The sequence below is a fragment of the Megascapheus bottae genome, chromosome 3 (assembly GCF_031878675.1).
Source record: "Megascapheus bottae isolate mThoBot1 chromosome 3, mThoBot2.hap1, whole genome shotgun sequence".
NCBI classification, from domain to species: domain Eukaryota; kingdom Metazoa; phylum Chordata; class Mammalia; order Rodentia; family Geomyidae; genus Megascapheus; species Megascapheus bottae.
In genome coordinates, this window is record NC_143511.1 from 36,165,215 (window position 1) to 36,185,152 (window position 19,938).

The 19,938-nt window shown below is 39.8% G+C and overlaps 1 protein-coding gene across 1 annotated transcript in view; it reads right to left on the minus strand.

Annotated features, from left to right (window-relative positions):
- Fam120a (family with sequence similarity 120 member A) overlaps positions 1-19,938 on the minus strand; it is a 99,775-nt gene that overhangs the window by 59,313 nt on the left and 20,524 nt on the right. The window contains exons 3-5 of the mRNA XM_090329900.1: positions 15,407-15,489; positions 1,829-1,957; positions 1,003-1,099 (exon numbers count right to left, since the gene is read on the minus strand). Coding sequence (XP_090186026.1) covers positions 1,003-1,099; positions 1,829-1,957; positions 15,407-15,489 — 309 coding nt within the window. The remainder of the gene's footprint in view (positions 1-1,002; positions 1,100-1,828; positions 1,958-15,406; positions 15,490-19,938) is intronic.

Consider the following 19,938-nt stretch of genomic DNA (forward strand, 5'->3'; position numbering starts at 1 on the left):
AAACTAGCTGAGCTCATGCAAGGCAAGAAAGAAGGCTGGGCCTCAGGTTTGAGCGGCACGCTGTGGGCAGAAGCAGCTGAATCAAGGCACAAGAGAGGTAAGGAACAGAATTCATTCTAAGTTAATGGGAAGTCCCTGGGGGTTTTCAGTGCGGTCTGATACACATTTTCAAACAGTGCTCTGGTAGCTGTGAGAAAATGAGCTGTAGAATATACGAGTGAGCCTGTGGCTATCCACACTGTCAACAGGAAGGCAGCAGTCCAAGCTCCCAGTTCTACCTCCTTCATCTATGGCATCTTACAGACAGTAAGGCCACCTTCCATTTGTAAATATAGTCACCCTGAGCCAGCTTGTCTCCAATTTGTCTTCAGTGCCTGCTACTACTCTTGAATCCAGGAAGGAGTCCTATCAATCATAGTAAAGGCCAGCTCTAAGGGATACTTTTCAGCTTTTTTTCCCCTAATAGTTGACATGAAGCAAGTATCACAGTGTAAACAGGCTGGGGTACTTTTCTCATGTTCCTATTGCTCTGCATCATTACAAGGTAGATTTAAATTTAGGAAAATGAAGAGTATTCATGGATCAGGATTGTACAATCACACACAAGCTAACAGCTTAAAAAATTTTCAATCCCCAATTTAAATCTCCTCTTTTTTCAAAAAAAGTTACAGAAAAAGAAAGCACAGTAAGTTACTATATTTAACAAGTCATTTACAGTTCCAGAGGCCTTCCTACATCTCCAGGGAGTTCAGGGACACTAACACTTCTACATTGCTGTGATCTGTCATCCTGTGTCTCCATAGCCCCAGCTTTTGTCTTAGTCTGTGAATTTGCTCATAAGTTCTGTAAATTTGTCCTTAATATTCTCAAGCATTACTAGAAAAGTGGACTACATTTACAAGATCACACTTGAATAAACCTGTAAGATTTGATAGTTAAAAAATTAAACCTCTGAATTATCAAATGGTTAACACTGATCATAGAGAGGCTTTATTTACTTACCTAAGTAATGTGGTGGATGAAATGACATAGGTTTACTAGTCGCTGAGTAATATCCAATTGCTCTCTTAAATCGAATAACTTTGTCATCTGTTCTAGACTGAAACAGATGTAGGAAAACCTTAGTTATGCCACTGGCATTATATATGAATATATTTTACAATTCAGCACATATATAGTACTCTGTGGGCTTTCAATTTAGATAAGAATGTAGAATGACATTAAAACCTTCAAGGGATTACTACTGAATAAAAATGAATTAACTCTTTTAAAGCAATGTAGATAGAATTCTGAGCTGAGAGCAGGGCTGAGCACTACCTCTAGAACTTCTCTGATGTTAGCTCTGCTATATCTTTGATCCTTGCAAGGGGTTCAACCAGCCATTGGCTGCACCCCAAACCTCACCTAGTCTACAATAACTGAATCGCTTTTATTTCCTAGTTCCTTTAAAAAGAAGAAAAAAATTTCTCTGACTCTCACCAGAAGGGTAGACAATCCCATGTGACCAATTTGATATTGATCTTGTAAAAACCCTCAAGTACAGATCTTCTTAACAGAAAGTAGAAATAGCAGAGATTCAACAATAATCTATTCTAATCTCCTTTCCTATTCAGGCTAGTGAGGCTAGAAAAGGGAAAAGCTGTCGAGACCACCCGGTCAGGGGAGAACATGACAGGGCAGCCTCATCCTTTGGCCCTGTGTCCAGGGCTCCTTCACTGGAGGCTGACAGGCCAAGCCAAGCAAGAACTCTCAGACATACCCAATCAGCTTATACCTCCCAAACTGATCACACCATCATGCAAAGCCCTATCTCGTAACTATTTTTTACCTGTGAATGCTGGAAAACATCTTTTGCTATGGCATCAAGGTCAGAGGTGTCCTGAATGTTGCGGACATAATCAGCTACAGCTTTGATCACTACATCACAAGGTGGCAAGACCAGCTGGTGGGCGCGAACCTGGGAAGACAAATGAACATGTCAGCAGCTGGCATGGGACCAAGAAACTCCAGCTAGGATCTCATCAGGATCCGCTTGCCACCTCTGTGAGACTGTGGCCCTATGGCTTTCCTAAGTGTTGCAGGTGATAAAATACAACCCCTGTTATATTAACACAGAATAAGGTGTGGCCTAGTGGTAGAGTGCTTGCCTAGCATGCATGAAGACCTGGATTTGATTCCTCAGTACCACATACACAGAAAAGGCCAGAAGTGGTGCTGTGGCTCAAGTGGTAGAGCAGTAGTAGCCTTAAGGAATGTCCAAGGACAGTGCTCAGTATCTGAGACCAAGCCGCAGGACTGGCAAAACAAACAGATGAACAAAAACAACTGAATAAGCATAACTTGAGAAGTCTGAAAGAAGGACCTAAAATCCACAAGAAGCTAAGCAAAGAGCATCTTAAAAGAAAAGCCCTGAACTACTATTAGCTTCCTGCCTTTTCACATCCACAGGGAAAAGTTGATACTGGCATAATTTGGGACTCTTGAAATGATAATGATAAAATGCATTTACCAAGAGCCTAAATCCACCTTCAAAGTCCTAGTTCAGCTCTGAAGTGGAAATAATGCTTCTAATGCCCACTTGAAGAAATGTCTAATGAAAAGCGATAAAGAATGTGAAATAATGTATATGAATACCTCTTCATTTAAGAATAGCTGGTTATTGGGCCCTTGTGATTCTCTCCTACGGATATCTTCTTTTGTTCTCGCTGTGTAAATGTTTAGAGTGCTAGTAAATTAATCATGTCTAAGTGTAATTATTTGTCTTTCACTATACATTGTGTTTACTTGTAGATTTATTGGTACATTCTAATGATTACAAATAAGGGAAATCATGCAGCTTAGGTTTCTTTAGGTCTGGCTTACTTCACTTAGGTTGTTTTTTTTCCTTTTCTTTCTTTGTTTCTCCCCTCCCTCTTGTTATTTTTTATTTCTGTACATTTGTCTTGTATTTAGGTTGATGTGATTTGGGGTGGGGAAGGGGAAGCAGAGAAATGGTGATGGGACAAATGGAGAACCAACTCAGCAGTGACACATACTCACTAGACCCTATGTTGTTAGACCTATACACACTGGAGGAAGGGAAAAACTGGGAGGAAGGAGGTGATGCTGTTCAAAAATAAATTTTATCATTACCTGACTTTGTACTTATAAGCCCTCTGGATATATCACCTTTATAGAATAGAGAAGTTTTGTTACATTTGTAAGGTAGTGAGAACATTAATTCTTGAACATTGTTACCCCTTCCCATGTTTTCTCCCACTTTTCCTCCCCAACAACCATCCAAGTTGTAAAGTTCATTTCCACCATATTGTCTTGTGAATATCACTGTTATACTTAAATTTTTTTTTAAAAAAGAGAAAGTTATGGAAACAGTCCAGATGCTCTACAATGGTTGGGAGTCTTTATTTTTATTTCCAGCACAGGGAAAAAGAAATGTTTCTCTCTCTCTATCTCTCGCTCTCCCTCCCTCCCTCCCTCCCTCTCTCCCTCCCTCTCCCTCTTCCCCCCTCCCCTCTTTTTTGGCCAGTCCTGAGCCTTGAACTCAGGGTCTGGGCTCTGTCCTTGGGCTTTCTCAAGGCTAGAGTTCTACCACTTGAGCCACAGCACCATTTCTGGCTTTTTTTCTATGTATGTGGTACCCAGCAATCGAACCCGGGTCCTCATGCATGCTAGTCAAGCAGTCTACAACTAGGCTAAACTCACGGCCCTAAGAAATGTTTCTCTCTTTTTAAAACATCTTTTCCCCACCTTTTCCTACACTTTGCCCTATTACACAAAATTTTTAAAATTTGTGTCCAAACTTTAAAAAAAGTTTTCTCTTAAAACATGTTTTTGTTTGTTTCCTGTTTGAATAGTTATCTTTCACCTCCTAGGGCAATACCCTCGCCATGCTTTGGTTATCAGCATTTGGTAAAGGGAAAATCCTAATATTTCCCCTACTAATATGTTTGTGGATATGGACTATGAGCACTTTCCTAGAAATCCAATTGCATATCTGCAGTAAAAAGCTACTGCTGCTACACACATGCTCTCATCAGATATGGAAGCACAAAGCACACTCAAAGGGTCTAAGTAAACATGTTCAAGCTCTGCTTCTTGTGGAATCTGTCAACAATCCCACAGTACACCAGACAAGGGACTGCCATGACAGAGTCTGAGTAGCAAGGCCAGAACAGAAACCCCTAGCTATCCTTACCCAGTTCCTGTACTCTCCTATGAAGAGACACTTAAGTACCTTCTCACAGGTCAACTGAGGATTGTCCCTGATGGTCACAACTCAACCTCAGCCTTATTCTCCGCCTGATCTTGTGGATAGGAGACTACTCAAATCACTGATACTCCACAAACAGATGCAAATGGCATTCCCGCAGAGGCAAGGTGCAAGCCTGTTCCTGGCAGTGAGTGAAGAGGCAGCCCTGTCTAATCAATGGTACTTCAAAGTACTTCAATGTAGAAAGGACAGCTGCTGCTCTTGCTCCAGTAGATACCCTTCCTGTGGCTCCCCATCCACCATAATGACTGGCCAAAAGATCTTGGACATGAGAAGACCCTATAATTAAAATGTCCCCTAAATCTTTCTGAGTGCTAAATGCTGTCAGTTACATGTTAACTGTGCAGTGTTTCATCCTCCACAATCCATTCACAGACAACCATGAGCCTTTGCAGCCAGCACCCACTTCCCTCCAGCTGGTTCCTAATCCAGCTCAGGTAAGCTCTGGCCTGTTTATGTGTGGGACAACTCAATGGCCCTGTTTTAAGGGCTTATTCACACTGTAGTCCCTGACCTGCCTACAGTACAGCAAAGCAGCCAGGAGACAGAAAGAAAACTGCAGTGCCATGTGGACATATGGTTATCGCCTCCTATATTGCAGTTTAAAAGAAAAAAAAAGTGATCCCTCAACCATGGCAGGAGTTACATTCCAGAGAACACTGTGATGGGTGAACGTCTATGAAGCAGTAATAAATGTTCGATGATATAGAGAGGGATGACTAATGTTTCTACTTCATGGATTTTCACTTATAGTAGGGGTCTCTGGAATGTAACTCTTATAGATGCGGAATCACTGTGTAAAAGAGCTTTACTATTCTAAGAGCATACAAAATAGCTAATATATGTGATACAGTGGGTTTACCATGTCAAAACATGTAATGAGTTTCAAAATAATTTACTATAAAATTTATTATAGTGTAAAGATTCCTTGGCACATTAATAAATATACATGTTCATATACATGTAGATGAAAGTTATCTATTAATATACTTTCAACTAAAGAAAAAAAACACATTGACCTGATTACTCACAAAGTAGCATTAGACTTTTCCTAAAGATTCTAAAATGTATGAGACTAATTATCACAGCACTGACTTCACAGGAGAGCTAAATAAACTGTTCTTGTCTATTCATAAAAACAAAAGTTATGGGCCAGGTGTGCTGGCTCACATTTGTAATCCTAGCTACTCAGGAGGCTGAGATCTGAGGCTCACGATTCAAAGCCAGCCTGGGCAATAAAAGTCCATGAGATTCTTTATCTCCAATTAATCACCAGAAACCCAGAAGTGGTGCTGTGGCTCAAGGGATAGGGTAGTAGCCTTAAGCTGAAGAGCTCAGGGACAATGCCCAGGCCCAGAGTTCTAGTCCCACAAATGGAGAAAAGTCATGGCCAGGGAACAGGGACTCATGTCTACTCAATCCAGCTTCTTGGGAAGTAGAGGATCAACAAGATGGCAATCCAAAGCTATCCAGGCAAACAATTAGATCACCCCTTACCCCAACCTGTGATCACAGCTACCTGAAAAACCCAGGAAGATGTAGGCAGGAAGATCATGGCCGCAGGCCAGCTGCAGGCAAAAAACGTGAGGGCCTATTTGAAAAATATAGCAAAACAGGTTTAGGTATGTGGCTTAAGTAGAGTACTGGCTTGGCAAAGAGGAGGTTTGGAATCCCCATACCACCAAAAATATAAAATATCCAAATAATAAAATTTACACCATTAAGGGAAGTTTTTGTGGCCTAGAGACACACTTCAAAGTATTAGTGCCAAATCCCCATTTCATCTTTCCTTTCTTTGTTCAGTATTTTGCTTTATTTTTTTTTTAAACAGTAATAGAGTTTAATTTGTCAAGGACTCCTAGATTGTTAGGCAGACACTCCATTACTTAAGCCACATCCCCAATCCTTTCTATTGTCATTATTTTTCAAATAGTGTTTTCCCTTTTTGCCTGGTTGGCCTAAACCTTGGTCTTCCTATACTTTTAGTGGAACTAGAGATTCTGATGGAAACTCTCTCCATAACCACTTGGCCACTATAACAGACATAGCTGATTTGTTTACAGTTACTAATTTTAGTCCATTTTTTCACTTTTTCAAGGAGCATATTAAGAAAGCTAAGAAAATACTCTGCGAATAAATTCAAATAAAATAAAATCTCCTCCAGGTTATAAAGGCGAAATAACAAATTGCCCTGACTACAGAAGCGTTTATTTATTCCTCATTTCACTGCTTTGATCTGTAGTCTTGGTCTATATTTAGATATATAATTTTTTTCTTTATTGGTAGCATTACTGGGGCTGGAACTCAGGGCCTGGGAGCTGTCTTTTAGCTTTTTCACTGAAGATTGGTACTCTACCACCTGAGCCATTTCCAGCTTTTTGCTGCAAATAACAATCTCATGGACTCTCCTTTTCAGGCTAGCTTCAAACTGCCATCCTCCTATCTCTGACTCCTGAATAGCTAGGATTAGTGTTCTGAAGATTGTGGCACCTAACTCGGTCTTGATATTTATTTATTTGTGCAAGTTCTGGGGCTTGAACTCAAGGCCTGGGCATTGTCCTTGAGCCTGTGTACTCAAGACTAGGATTCTACCACTTGGAACACAGTTCCACTTCCAGCTTTTTTTAGTGCTTAATTGGAGATAAGGGTCTCCAGGCTAGCCTTGAACCTTGATCCTCAGATCTTAGGTTAAATATTTTAAAACTCAAAAATATTTTTAAGCTCTGAATTTGTTTAAACATAGCCACCATATTGTATTTCAACTGTTAAGATAAATCCATCATACCACAGTACTCAGGATTCACTTGAAAGCCAAGATTTTTTTTTTTTGGACAGTCCTGGGTGTGGGCTCAGGGCATGAGCACTATCTTTGGGTTTTTTTGAGCTCTAACACTTGAGCCACAGCACCACTGCTGGCTTTTTTCTATGTAGGTGGTACCAAGGAATCAAACCTGGGTCTTCATTCATGCAAGGCAAGGACTCTACCATGAGGCCAAACTCCCAGCCCAGGATTCTTTCTCAGATACGATTATTGGTGACTATAAATTCTTTCAAAGCTTTTTAACATTTATCATTACAGTGGTCATCAAGTCAAATAATGTGTGCACTGCATCTTGATCAGTAACTTCCTGATGACTATCCCCGTCTATCCCATCCCCACCTATCTTTCGAGTATCTTAGATTCATTTTCACATAAGTACTGTTTTTGCCCACACATGCGACTGACTGAATTTGCCCACCATTCATCTTCCCATTTGATCTCTCTCCTTATCTAGTCACCCCCAGTCAAGATGCGTTTCAGTTTCATGGGTTCATTTTGTCTTGAAATTGTCATCCACCATTGTTCTAACTTTTAAAAATAGTTTCTGAGGCTGGGCTTGTAGCTCAGTGGTACAGCACTTGCTTACCAAGCATGAACAAGGCACTGGGAGCAACGTAATATTCTAATGTTAAATACTGATGATTATTCCACCTCTGTGACAACTAAAAACCAATAAACTGTACAGAGTGCTTGATTTTATGGTACATTAATAACATTACCAGTAAAGATGTTATTAAAAGGGAGGGTGAGGATCACTCTGGGAGTAGCTATGGAACACCCATGTCTGGACAAGTATTATAAAGAACTCCAATACCAAAGCTCACAGCAAATACAGCCTATAGAGGCAAAGACAGTTCATGCCAGACAGAGGTAAAAGGGGCTAGAATCTCCAAGACAGGGTAAATGAGGTCAAGAGGGAAAACCAACCCTAGAAAAGGCCTAAGCTAATTGTCAGAGACACAAGGAAGTCACTAAGTGCACAAAGCTAGGACTTGTGCTGGAAAACACTGATTCTGCTCAAGGACCAAGTCCAAAGAACTATCTCTAAGTGCCAAATGGGTGGGAGATACCACACATGTGACAGCTAAACCTCATTTTGCAACACTGAGGATGGAGCCCAAGGCATTGTGCATGCTAAGCAAGTGCCCTGCCAACTTATGATCTGGTCTTAAAAGGGTAACAATCTTCACAATGAGCACTACCCAGGAGACTCCAGTATATGGCTGAAGTGTGATAACAGTACTGTCATCCTCTCAGGGCAGGCAAGCAGCATAGGGCAGGGAGTAGCAAGCTCTGAGTTGCACTCCATACCAGCATTGTCATGAAGTTCAGAGTATAATACTATGAGCAGTAAGTGACAGAGGTCAACTGGTTAGGAACAGAGCCAAAGCTATGGACTTACAGAATAGAAAATGAGCCCAAAAATGTTATTATTTTTGAGACTGATAATGTGCTGTTTATTTAAAATGAAATTAGAGCATTCCATGATAAGCAGGGAGAGTAAAAAACATTTATCACTGAACCTCCTTCCTTGCTCACCTCCTTCTGGTCTATTCCAGTGCCTCAGAACTGTGGCACTGTAGACTCTCTCAGACTAAGCAAGTGCTCTATGATGTCTCTGCCCCAGTTATCTGGCTACTTACCCCAGGAAACATGTTGCCTAGAAGCCCTATCTAGTCCATAAAAGAGTAAGGTTGAGAGAAACCCTGAGGCCCTCTCTTCCTGGAAGAGGTTAAATCCCAACAGATTCCAGCTGATTCCTCTGAATTATATGTTTTCTAGCTCAGACTGGAAAGTATAAATAGGCAGAAAATCACTGAGTTCAGTGTTGTATTCCATTTTTAAATTCCATACATAAATTTAAAACAAACAAAGAGTAAGTTTCTCCCCTATAATCCTAGCTACTCAGGAGGCTGAGATCTGAGGATCGAGGTTCAAAGCCAGCACAGGCACTAAAGAACCTGAGATTCTTATCTCCAATTAATCACTAGAAAATGGGAAGTGGGGCTGTAACTCAGGGGGTATAGGGCAGTAGTTTTTGAGCTTTAGAACTCAGGAACAGCACCCAGGACCAGAGTTCAAGCCCCATGTCTCACCAAAAAAAAAAAAGATTAAGTTTCTCACTAAATTCAAGACTCTTACAAAGGTTAAAGCCACAGAGTGATAGTGGCTCATGTCTATAATCCTAGCTACTAAGGAAAATGAGATCTGAGAGGCACAGTTCAAAGCTTGCCTGGGCAGAAAAATGTGAGCGACTTTCACCTACAATTAACCAGTAGGAAGTAAAGGCATGATTCACGTGGTAGAGTTCAAGCCTTGAGTGAAAAGTTAGACTGGTAAAACCTTTTGAGTTCAAGCCCCAATTTGGGCACACACACAAAAAAGTGGCTATTTACCAAGAAGTAAGGATATTAAGTATCTTTCATTTCTATACTCTTTTGGCTATTTTTCATATTTTTGTGCTGAAAATGTTTGTAAAATGACAACAAAGTTCTCTAAGACCATAAAAATGGGGAAAAAATATGGAAAGCTAGATCAACTAATAAGATCAGGTCTAGGTAAACTACTTGTCTATTTCCATATTTCCCTGCATTTTGGCTGGGTGAAAAAAAGAAAATAATACTTAACATGTTTGCCTTCTAGGCCTCTAATGTTTTTTCTCTGGAGCCCCTAAGAGCACTTAGATTTTGTGATTTTTTTCTTAGCTCTCATTTCCTAAACTATAGAACTACTGGGAAATAAATATATATTAAGCTAATTTCACTAATATACAAGCAGGAATTCTTTCACTGGAAGATACACTGAGTGTAAACTATCCCCCACCTTCTGCTATGATGGAAAAAGTGAAACTCAAAAAAAAAAAAATCAAAAGAAGTAGCAGCTTACCTTCCTATTTGTTTATAACAATAAAGCCTCAAAATGCCTGAAACCTTGCAGCTCCTCATGAAATAAAGCTGCATAGACAAGGGCCAGCCATAGGTACTTGGGTAGCAGCCTGTTGAAGCATACCATATTAGATATCCAGCTCAAAAGAAACAGAAGGGCCCTGAACGCTATAAAAAGTGATACAGTCCCACACAGTTGCAGTCCAGCAATGAGGCTGCTGTCTATGCCCAGAAACCCTGGTTCACAGATTCCTTGCTACCACCAGAACCAGACTCAACTACCATACCCAGCACACTCTGATTGAAAACCCTAAGATATAAAAAATGCAAAGTTAGAGATACCCTCTGATACAATTGGAGGTAAGCTGAAAGTTTTCCTGATGTACATAGGTATAAGGAGGATGGTAGAAAACAAGTACATGGAAGTGATATGGTTACAAACACTGACAAGAGTTAGAACAAAAAGGATTGCAACAAAAAAGGACAAAGCTAGAAGCTGAAAGAGCTTCTAAAAGATGCAAGACAAAGCCAGAGTATTTGCGGGGAATTCAGTGAGAGGACGAGGGGCTTCTGGGGCATCTCTTATCTGCATTCAATATACTGACAGGAACAGAAATTCTCAAAAAGAGTGGAATAGTGATGTAGAGAAAGCAAAATAGAGACTTGCTTAATGGAAAACAAAATAAACAGTAGAGTCTAGGTAGAGGAGAGTCAGCAAGTAAGGGTGGTCCAGACAGAGCCATGGAGGCATGAGGGAATCTGGGGGGTTTACAATAAACCAACAGGATCAGAAACTTAAAATATACAAGTTCAAGCCCAGGATTGGCAATAAATATGCCCACATAAAAATTTCTCAACTAATTAAGACAAACTATGAAACAATATACAAAAGAACCCCAAAAAGCACATTTCTAAAAGCACTCATTTAGTGTGTTCTCCATGGCTAGGAGAAAGTCCTGTGCTAGGGCTAGTGACTACAGCCACACACTCCTCTATGGAACACCCGCTGTACTGGGGTTGTATGAGGTACTTAGTGACTGCCAGGTCACTAATCCTCAGACCCAGGCAAACGAACAACATTATTCTCAGGGGACAGAACAGAGATGAGCTAGATCATAGTCTATCACTTGAAGGGGACACAAGCAAGACTTCAAGATTTGAGCTCTCTGCCATGACTTAACAGAACACAGCAGTCCAGGACAGGACTGGTAGCAGCAGCTTCCTAAAGGGCCATGATACAGTGGTCTGGTCTTCATTATTGTAAAGACAGTATGGGCTCTTCATAACTACTCTCTCTCTCTCTCTCTCTCTCTCTCTCTCTCTCTCTCTCTCTCTCTCTCTCTCTCTCTCTCTCTCTCTAAGTCCATCAAAAAATTAACAAAGTTTCTCCCTTATTTAGAAACAGGCCACCTAAGAAGGGCACTCCAAAGCCAGCACCAATGGCTCATCTTTGAAATCCTAAGTACTCTGAAGGCTGAGAGCTGAGGATTTAAGGTTCGAAGCCAGTCATGGCCTGAAAGTCCATGAGACTTATTTTCAATTAATCACCGAAAAACCCAAAGTGGAGCTGTGGTTCAAGTAATAGAGTACACAAAAGAAAGAGACAGTTCCCAGGTCCTGAGTTCAAACATCAGGTCTGGCAGGCCGCACATGTACACATATACACCTACAGACACGGACACACACACACACTCACAAAAAGAGGAGGAGGAAAAGGAGGAGGAAGAGAAAGAAAGGGAGGGAGGAAGGAAGGGGAAGCAAGAAGAAGGAGGGAAGGAGGAAGGGAAAAGGGAGGAGGGAAGAGGAAGGAGGAGGAAGAAGATAATGACAACAACACTCAACTATTTCAAGAAAGTGAACTATTCTGGGGCCGGGAGTTTGGCCTAGTGGTTAAAGTGCTTGCCTAGCATGCATGAAGACCCGGTTCGATTCCTCGGTACCACATACATAGCAAAAAGCCGGAAGTGGTGCTGAGGCTCAAGTGGTAGAGCTCTAACCTTGAGAAAGTCCAAGGACAGTGCTCAGGCCCTGAGCTCAAGCCCAGGACTGGCAAAAAAAAAAAAAAAAGAAAGTGAACTATTCTCCAAAGTTTCTACAACCAATAAAACAGAATACCTTCCCTCAGACAAGAAAGTGCAACCTTGGGTTTGGATGCAAGATCTGTCCTGAACTCTCCTGACCTTTTCTGTGTATGCGGTACTGAGGAATCGAATCCAGGGCTTTGTGCATGCTAGGCAGGCACTCTACCACTAGGCCACGCTCCCAGTCCTTTTCTTCTCTTTTATTACCTAACTCAAGGAGGCTTAGGAGTGCCTCCCCCAATCATATCCATACATTAAAAAGCTTCAAGTTGGCTGGGAGTTTGGCCTAGTGGTAGAGTGCTTGCCTAGCATGCATGAAGACCCGGGTTCAATTCCTTGGTACCACGTACATAGAAAAAAAGCTGGAAGTGGTGCTGAGGCTCTAGCCTTGAGAAAGTCCAAGGACAGTGCTCAGGCCCTGAGCTCAAGCCCAGGACTGGCAAAAAAAAAAAAAAAAGCTCCAAGTTGTCCTGAATACAAACAAAACAAAAAATATTCTTTTTTTTTTTTTTTGGTGCATCATGGGGCTTGACCTCTTATCTCAAATTAACTTCTAGAAAACAGAAGTGGGGCTTGGGGCTTGGCTCAAGAGTAGGGTGGTAGCCATTAGCTGGAGAACTCAGGTACAATGCCCAGGCCCAAGGGTAGGTCAGTAGCCTTGAGCTGAAGAGCTCAGGGACAGCGCCCAGGCCAAGTTCATAACCCACAAAAAAAAAAATAAAATAAAATACTGTAGCAGGGTATGGTATTATATATCTATAGTTTCACTCATCATTTGGGTGATTGAAGCAGTGTCCAGCCAGCCTGGGCTACACAATGAGACCCTGCCTCCAAACAAATTAACAGGCTGGGCATGGTAGCACATGCTTATAATCCAGGTACCATTGAGCCTATGAGGATAGTAATGTGAGGCTAACTAGGAAAAAAAAAATAGTGCAGTACTCTATCTAAAAGATAAAGTAAAAAAAAAAAAAATAAGACATAAAAGGGCCGGGGAATGGATCGAGTGGTAAAGACTAAAAAAAAAAAAACCCCTCAAAACAACAAAAAAGATACCCTCAGTAACCTTTGGGTGACAACTGGAAATTCTTGAAGATGTATCTAAATTCATGATATTAAGTAATTATAATTTTGTAGATGTGTTTAACAGTAATATGATTGAGAAAATAGAAAAAGAATGTCCTCATTTTTAGGTTGTGGTATTGCAAGCTAATGATTTCATAAGAACAATATCTATTCAAATAGTTTGAGTTAAACCAAGACACAGATATAAACAAACATATATTCCATGGCAAAATGTCAATAATTTCTATACAAAGATGATGGGCATACCAATAAAACATTTTCCATCCTTTTAATATTTCTGTATTTCAAATTTTCTTCAAAAATTAGAAAGGACACAATGAGAATGTTACAGACTGAGCAGGTTTTGCAGTAATGTCTCAAACTGTTCCTTGCTTCCAGCCCTGTGACACCATAAAATAAGAATGGAGCAAGTGAGATACATGCATCTGGCCTGAGACCCTGGGAGGATGTTAATTCATGTCCTTCTGAAGAAAATCAATCTTCTAAGAAATGAGTCTTCATTAGTGTCTCCACTTATGAAAAACTACTGCTTAACAGCTCTAATGAGCACCTGTGCAACACTCTGAGGACCTGTTGATCAGAGACTACAATTTTAATCTACATTTCAATCACAGTATCATCATGAATTTAGGACGAAGTTTTCAGATCCTACCACTTCATTCCTGAAAGTAAATATGAGGGACTCTACCACCCATAAAAAATAGAAAGGTTTCCCCTTTCAATGACAAAAAAAGAAAGCAACTTTTAAAGCCAACTTTAAAACCAAAATCTGAAAACAGCCCAAACCAAAATATGAAAAAGGGAAGCGGTGTTAATTAGCAAGAAACAAAATGAGAGGTATAACAAAAGAATTTTCCTCAAACCTTTGAGGACCAACACACTTCAAAGTAAACACAATTAAATCAGTTTATGGCAGGAAGGCCATTCTGACAAAATTCAGAATGTATGCCTTGAGGAATGATTCACTTTATCTCACCTGCTTTGACTTTGACTGAAGGAAACTACTCTCAGAGCTGGAAGCAAATATACAAATTTTCCCAACTCCCCAAGTCACAAAGTGCACTTGTGCCTAACAAGCCACAATTACAGTGACAGGAGTCACTAACAAGTTTGTTCCTGGCTCATAAATTTCATCATGCCATTACCAAACCCAAGCTCCTCACTTTATCACTTCATAGAATCACAATCAAGTGCCTCTTCTCTGACATTTATCACTACGGTACACATAGAGGAAATCAAAAGGTAGAAAGGTTCAAAAACAATTAACTGTTGGGCCAGGAGTTTAGCCTAGTGGCAGAGTGCTTGCCTAGCATGCACTCAGAGCAGGGCTCAAGTTCTCAGTACTATATACCTAGAAAACGCCAGAAATGGTACTGTAGCTCAAGTAGTAAGCTCTAGTCTTGAGAAAGCCCAAGGATAGCATTCAAGCCCCGAGTTCAAGCCCCAGGACTGGTAAAAACAAGTGTTGCCCAGCGTCAGTGGCTCGTGCCTGTGATCCTAGCTACTCAGGAGGCTGAGATCAAGGATTCATGCTTAAAGTCAGTCCTGGCAGGAAAATCCATGAGACTCTTATCTCCAATTTAACCACCAGAAAAGTGGCACTGAGGCTCAAGTGGTAGAGCTGAAGAGCTCAGAGAGAGCACCCAGGCCCAGAGTTCAAGCCTCACAACCAACAAAAACAAACAAACAAAAAAATTGTTAACAAATAGTAAAATGGACTAGTTCTCTAATGAATTTAGATCTCTAAATTCATCATCTAATCTAAAATTTTTATAAAATTAATAAGAAAGTTATGAAAGCTCTCAAATTGTACTAAAAGATAGTGATCAAAGAGAGCAGTGACTTATTGCCTACTGAAAGAAAAACAAATATCCTGTATTTTAGCAGGACCAGAGTTTGAATCTTCCTAGGCAGGCACTTGAACACTGAGCTATGTTACTAGGAAAAATAGTATTTTTGTTTATAAATCAATATAATAACATAAAGATTTCAGCCCAAAGATTTTTTTCTATTTGCATACATGGCATTCCTTGAAGGGAATTTTCCAAGAATTTATAAATTTATTTACAGGTGCTAGAAACATGGAAGCAAAACAGTTTTCTAAGAGAGTACAGACCATGAGATAAGGCGAAAATATGATATTGCTAACCTGGTAACATATTTCCATGCTGTTCTATTATGTACAATACAGTATATAACATATAATAACATAATAGCAAAATCAACACTTGGTTAGTATAAATGCTAGAAATGAAGTGTGTACCTTTAGTGAGGCTAGTGGATGTTCTGGACCAAGTAAACTCCAATGAAAGGAAGCCAGATCTTCATCAGGTAGTATATGATTTCCTAGAACGGCACACAACATAAAACAATCACTATAAATGACATAGGGAAACATCACCCCATATTGTTTGCTGTTATGCACCATACATAACTTCCAAACAAACAGTATTTTTCCATATTTTTAACATGCAGCAACAAGCAAGCAGATTCCTTGCATCTGCCTCAGTGTAATATAAATTCCCCATATAGTCCCCACAGCTTTCAAACTAAGAACTGCATAGTGCTATGCGTGTCAGCACTTCCAGTCATGTTAAATAAATTTCATTTTTCAAAAAGTCATGCAATGACAAAATGTCACTTATCAACTGGATCTAAGTTTTATTTGTTCGTGAAAACAGCTATGACTCAAAAATATGTGTACAAGGCACAATTTTCAAATGTGGAATCAATAGTTATAAAATCTAAGCAAATTTAAATGGCAGAGGGAGTTTGGCCTAATGGTAAAGTGCTTGCCTAGCAGGCAAGAAGCCCTGGGTTTGAAGCCGAAAGTGGTGCTGTGGCTCAAGTGGTAGAAGGCTAGCCTTGAGAAAGCCCAAGCAATGAGCTCAAGCCCCAGGTCTGTTCCCCCCCCCCAAAAAAAATAATAATAAAATGGCAGAGATGGCTGACTGTAGCATCAATGTCACCAATGAACAGCATAACCTACAAAACTCATAAATGCTACTCGGCTATCTGCCCTATCACTGAAGTTGTGCCTACATATGAAGAACTGCATTAAACTTGAAAAACTACATTCTACATTCACATAAATGTCTGAATATCCAATAGCAGCTGTAGTATGTTTTTTTTAATCACAATGCAGTTTAAAAGCAGCAATTTTCTAAATAGGTCTGTCATTTTTATAACTGAGTTAATCACCTCCACAATAAGACAGCATATTTATTAATTAGCTGCTATCAGAAAGCAAAACAAATTAAGATCATCTGCAACATTGCCATATCATACTAGTCCAAACACAGAAACATAGAAAAACAGAGATATAAGCCACCAGGATGTCCAGAAGAACTAAGTAAGCCAAGCCTTAAGTGTCCAGATGACTGAGCTGTGCTGCCTTCCCCTGTTAATGGATTCTATATAACTTTACTGTGAAATATGATGTCACCTATGCAACAGTGGATCACACTTCTTTTGTACAAGGCTACTGTTCTACCACTTGAGCCACAGTATCACTTCCGGCTTTTTCTATGTGTGTGGCTTTATGCATGCTAGGCAAGCACTCTATCATTAGGCCAAGCTACCAGTCCCAATAGTATATTTTCTATTACAGAAGAAAAGAGATAAATAAGCTTTCTCACTTAAGGATTCTGAAACATTTACAAAATCTAAAGCTTACTCAATTAAGACCTTACCTATAAGTCGCCTAAACTTTTTTTAGGTTGGTTGTGGAGCTTGAACTCTGGGAATGGGTGCTGTTGTCCCTGAGCTCTTCAGCTCCAGTTTAGTGGTCTACCATTTGTGCCACAGTGTCACTTCCAGTTTTCTGGTGGTTATTTGGAGATAAGAGTCTCATAGACTTTCATGCCCAGGCTGGCTTTGTACCTTGATCCTCAGATCTCAGCCTCCTGAGTAACTAGGATTATAGGAGTGAGCCACTGACACTCGGCTTCACCTAAACTTTTTAAGGTATTCTAAGACATAAAACAGTTGGATGTAATATTACTACTGATTTTATTTCAAATCTTCACTGTATAATTAGCTAGAAAAGTATGAGTTAGCATTATTTACTAAGAAATATACTCAATATTGCTTAAACTAGAAACTCAAGTAATCTTCCATATTTTAAATTAGTAAGGTATTCATATTACAATAGCATACAATCTGCATAATATACATAATCTGTAAACAAACATGGAACTTTCTATATACCCCCCACCAAAGCATTAGAGAAGCATTCCTTTTAGTATGTAAAAATAGATTTACTTTTAATTTAAATATCCAAATCTCAAAAATCACTATTTCCTAAGAAATAATATTTGAAATTAGATCTAAATAACTTGTGAAGTTGTAATTTTATTACCCAATTGTTATACATTAAAAAACTAAAATTGCAGAGATTCCCTTCTTGAATACTTGTTTGTTAAACATGTCCTTTGAAATATGATGTAAAGATCAATGTTAATAAAGAGTCTAAGGTCCTAAAAAAAAACAAAACCTAAAACTGGTTTTTGTAATACTTAAAAAAAATGTTTCTGGGACCAGAGTGTGACCTAGTGCTAGAGTGCTTGCCTAGCATTCATGAAGACCCAGGTATGATTCCTCAGTATCATATACACAGAAAAAGCTAGATGTGGTGCTGTGGCACAAGTGGTAGAGTGCTAGCCTTGAGAAAGCTCAAGGCTCTGAGTTCAAGCCCCAGGACTGGAAAAAAAAAAATTCTGATAACTAGGAATTCCTCAAAATAACCCCGTGTAATTTCCCTCACAAGCAGGTTGAGACTGGGCTCCAAACTTCCATAAAAAGCACAGTACTTTCACTAGAGAATGCACACCTTCCAAAAAGATCCTGAGTGTCTGTAACAGCCACTTATTCTCACCAGAATCTCACGGTCTAATCATAGGTCTAATCACTCTAATACATATAAACTTCTATTTGAACACAATTAATACAACTTCAGCAAATAAGAGCTGCGATTAAAGTAGCTTGAGACATACACAAAAAAGAAAAAAAATAATTACATTAGGCAGATATAAAGTATCCCCTTGAAAACTGATTATAAAATCTTAGTTAAAACAGTATTTTACATAGCTACTCAGGAAGCTGAGTAGCCAGGTTGGGGCAGGAAAGTCTATGAGATTCTTATTTCTATCTAACTACCAAAAAAGCTAGAGCTATGGCTCAAGTAGTAGAGCACTAGCCTTGAGTAAAACTCAAGGACACTGATCAGGCCAGAGTTCAAGCCCTAGGACCAACACAAAAATATCATCAACCAAAAAACCCACAATATTCTAAACTTGGAGTCATGGGTCAAGTGGTAGTACTTACAGGGAATGGAAATAAGATTTCATTCCTTTTTGGTGTATGGCATAAAAATTCTCCAAAGAGAGCTGGGAAGATGTCTTAGTGGCAGAAAGCTTGCCTAGCATGCATAAAACTCTGGGTTCCATTCCTCAGTATTACATAAACAGAAAAAGTGGTGCTGGGCTCAAGTGGTAGAGTACTAGTCGAGTAAAAGAAGCTCAGAGACAGTGCCTGGGTCCTGAGTTCAAACCCCAGGACTGGCAGGAAAAAAAAATTATTTCAGGAGAATCTTTTGTAAAAGTATTGTACATACAATATATATTATATATTTGCTTAAAATAGTTTTGTTCTGCTTTTTTTGTCAGTCCTGGGGTTTAAACTCAGGGCCTGGGCACTGACTGTCCCAGAGCTTCTTTTGCTCAAGGCTAGAGCAAAAGAAGCCACTTCCAGCCTTTTCTGTTTATGTGGTACTGAGGAATGGAACCCAGGGATTCATGCATGCTAGGCAAGCACTCTATCCCTAAGCCACATTCCCAGCCTTTAAAATAGTTTTGAAGTAAGGGCTGTCCTAGGACTTGGTAAGGGGGAAGTCAGGAAAAACAAAAAGTAAGAAGTGTCTGGAAAAACCATATATATATATATATTTTTTTTTTTTCCCCCCCTCCCAGTCCCAGAGCTTGAGCTCAGGGCCTACGCACTGTCCTTGGGCTTTCTCAAGGAAAGAGTCTAACACTTGAGCCATAGCACCATTTCCAGCTTTTTCTATGTATGTGGTACTGAGGAACGGAACTGGGGTCTGCGTGCATGCTAGGCAAGCACTCTACCATGCTCCTGGCCTCAATTATTTTTTTTCCTTAGTGTTTAAATACGTAGTATAATTTGTACTACAAGTTTAACTACCTAACACTTTCATTAGTGAACATATTATCTATGACTAAGAAAATGTCATTTTCCTAAAACTTTGTTTATTCACAAATTAGTTTTTCAGCCTAGATGAAACAACACATAAACAAATGCTTAAAAACCAAGCTGGCTGGTGGGTGGTTCATGCCTATAATCATAGCTACTCAATAGGCTGAGATCTGAAGATTGAGGTTCAAGGTCAGCCTGGCATGAAAGTTAGCATAAAAGTTGTGAGATTCTTATCTCCAATTAACCACTAGAAAACCAGCATTGGTGCTGTGGTTCAAGGGGTAGGGCAGTAAGTAGCCTTGAGCTGAAGAGCTCAGGGACAGCACCCAGGCCCAGAGTTCACGCCACACGACCAACCAAAAAAAAAAAGAAAGAAAAAAAAAGAAAAAAGAAAAAGAAATACCTGTGAGGTTCTACCTCTAAATTAACCAGAAAGCATGCACGCACACACACATACACACACACTCTCCAATATAAAACAACATAGGGCTGCAGATGTGGCTCAAGTATCAATTTAGCAAGTGGAAGGCCCTAAGTTCAAACTCCAATATTATTCCCACAAGAAACAAAAACAATACATTA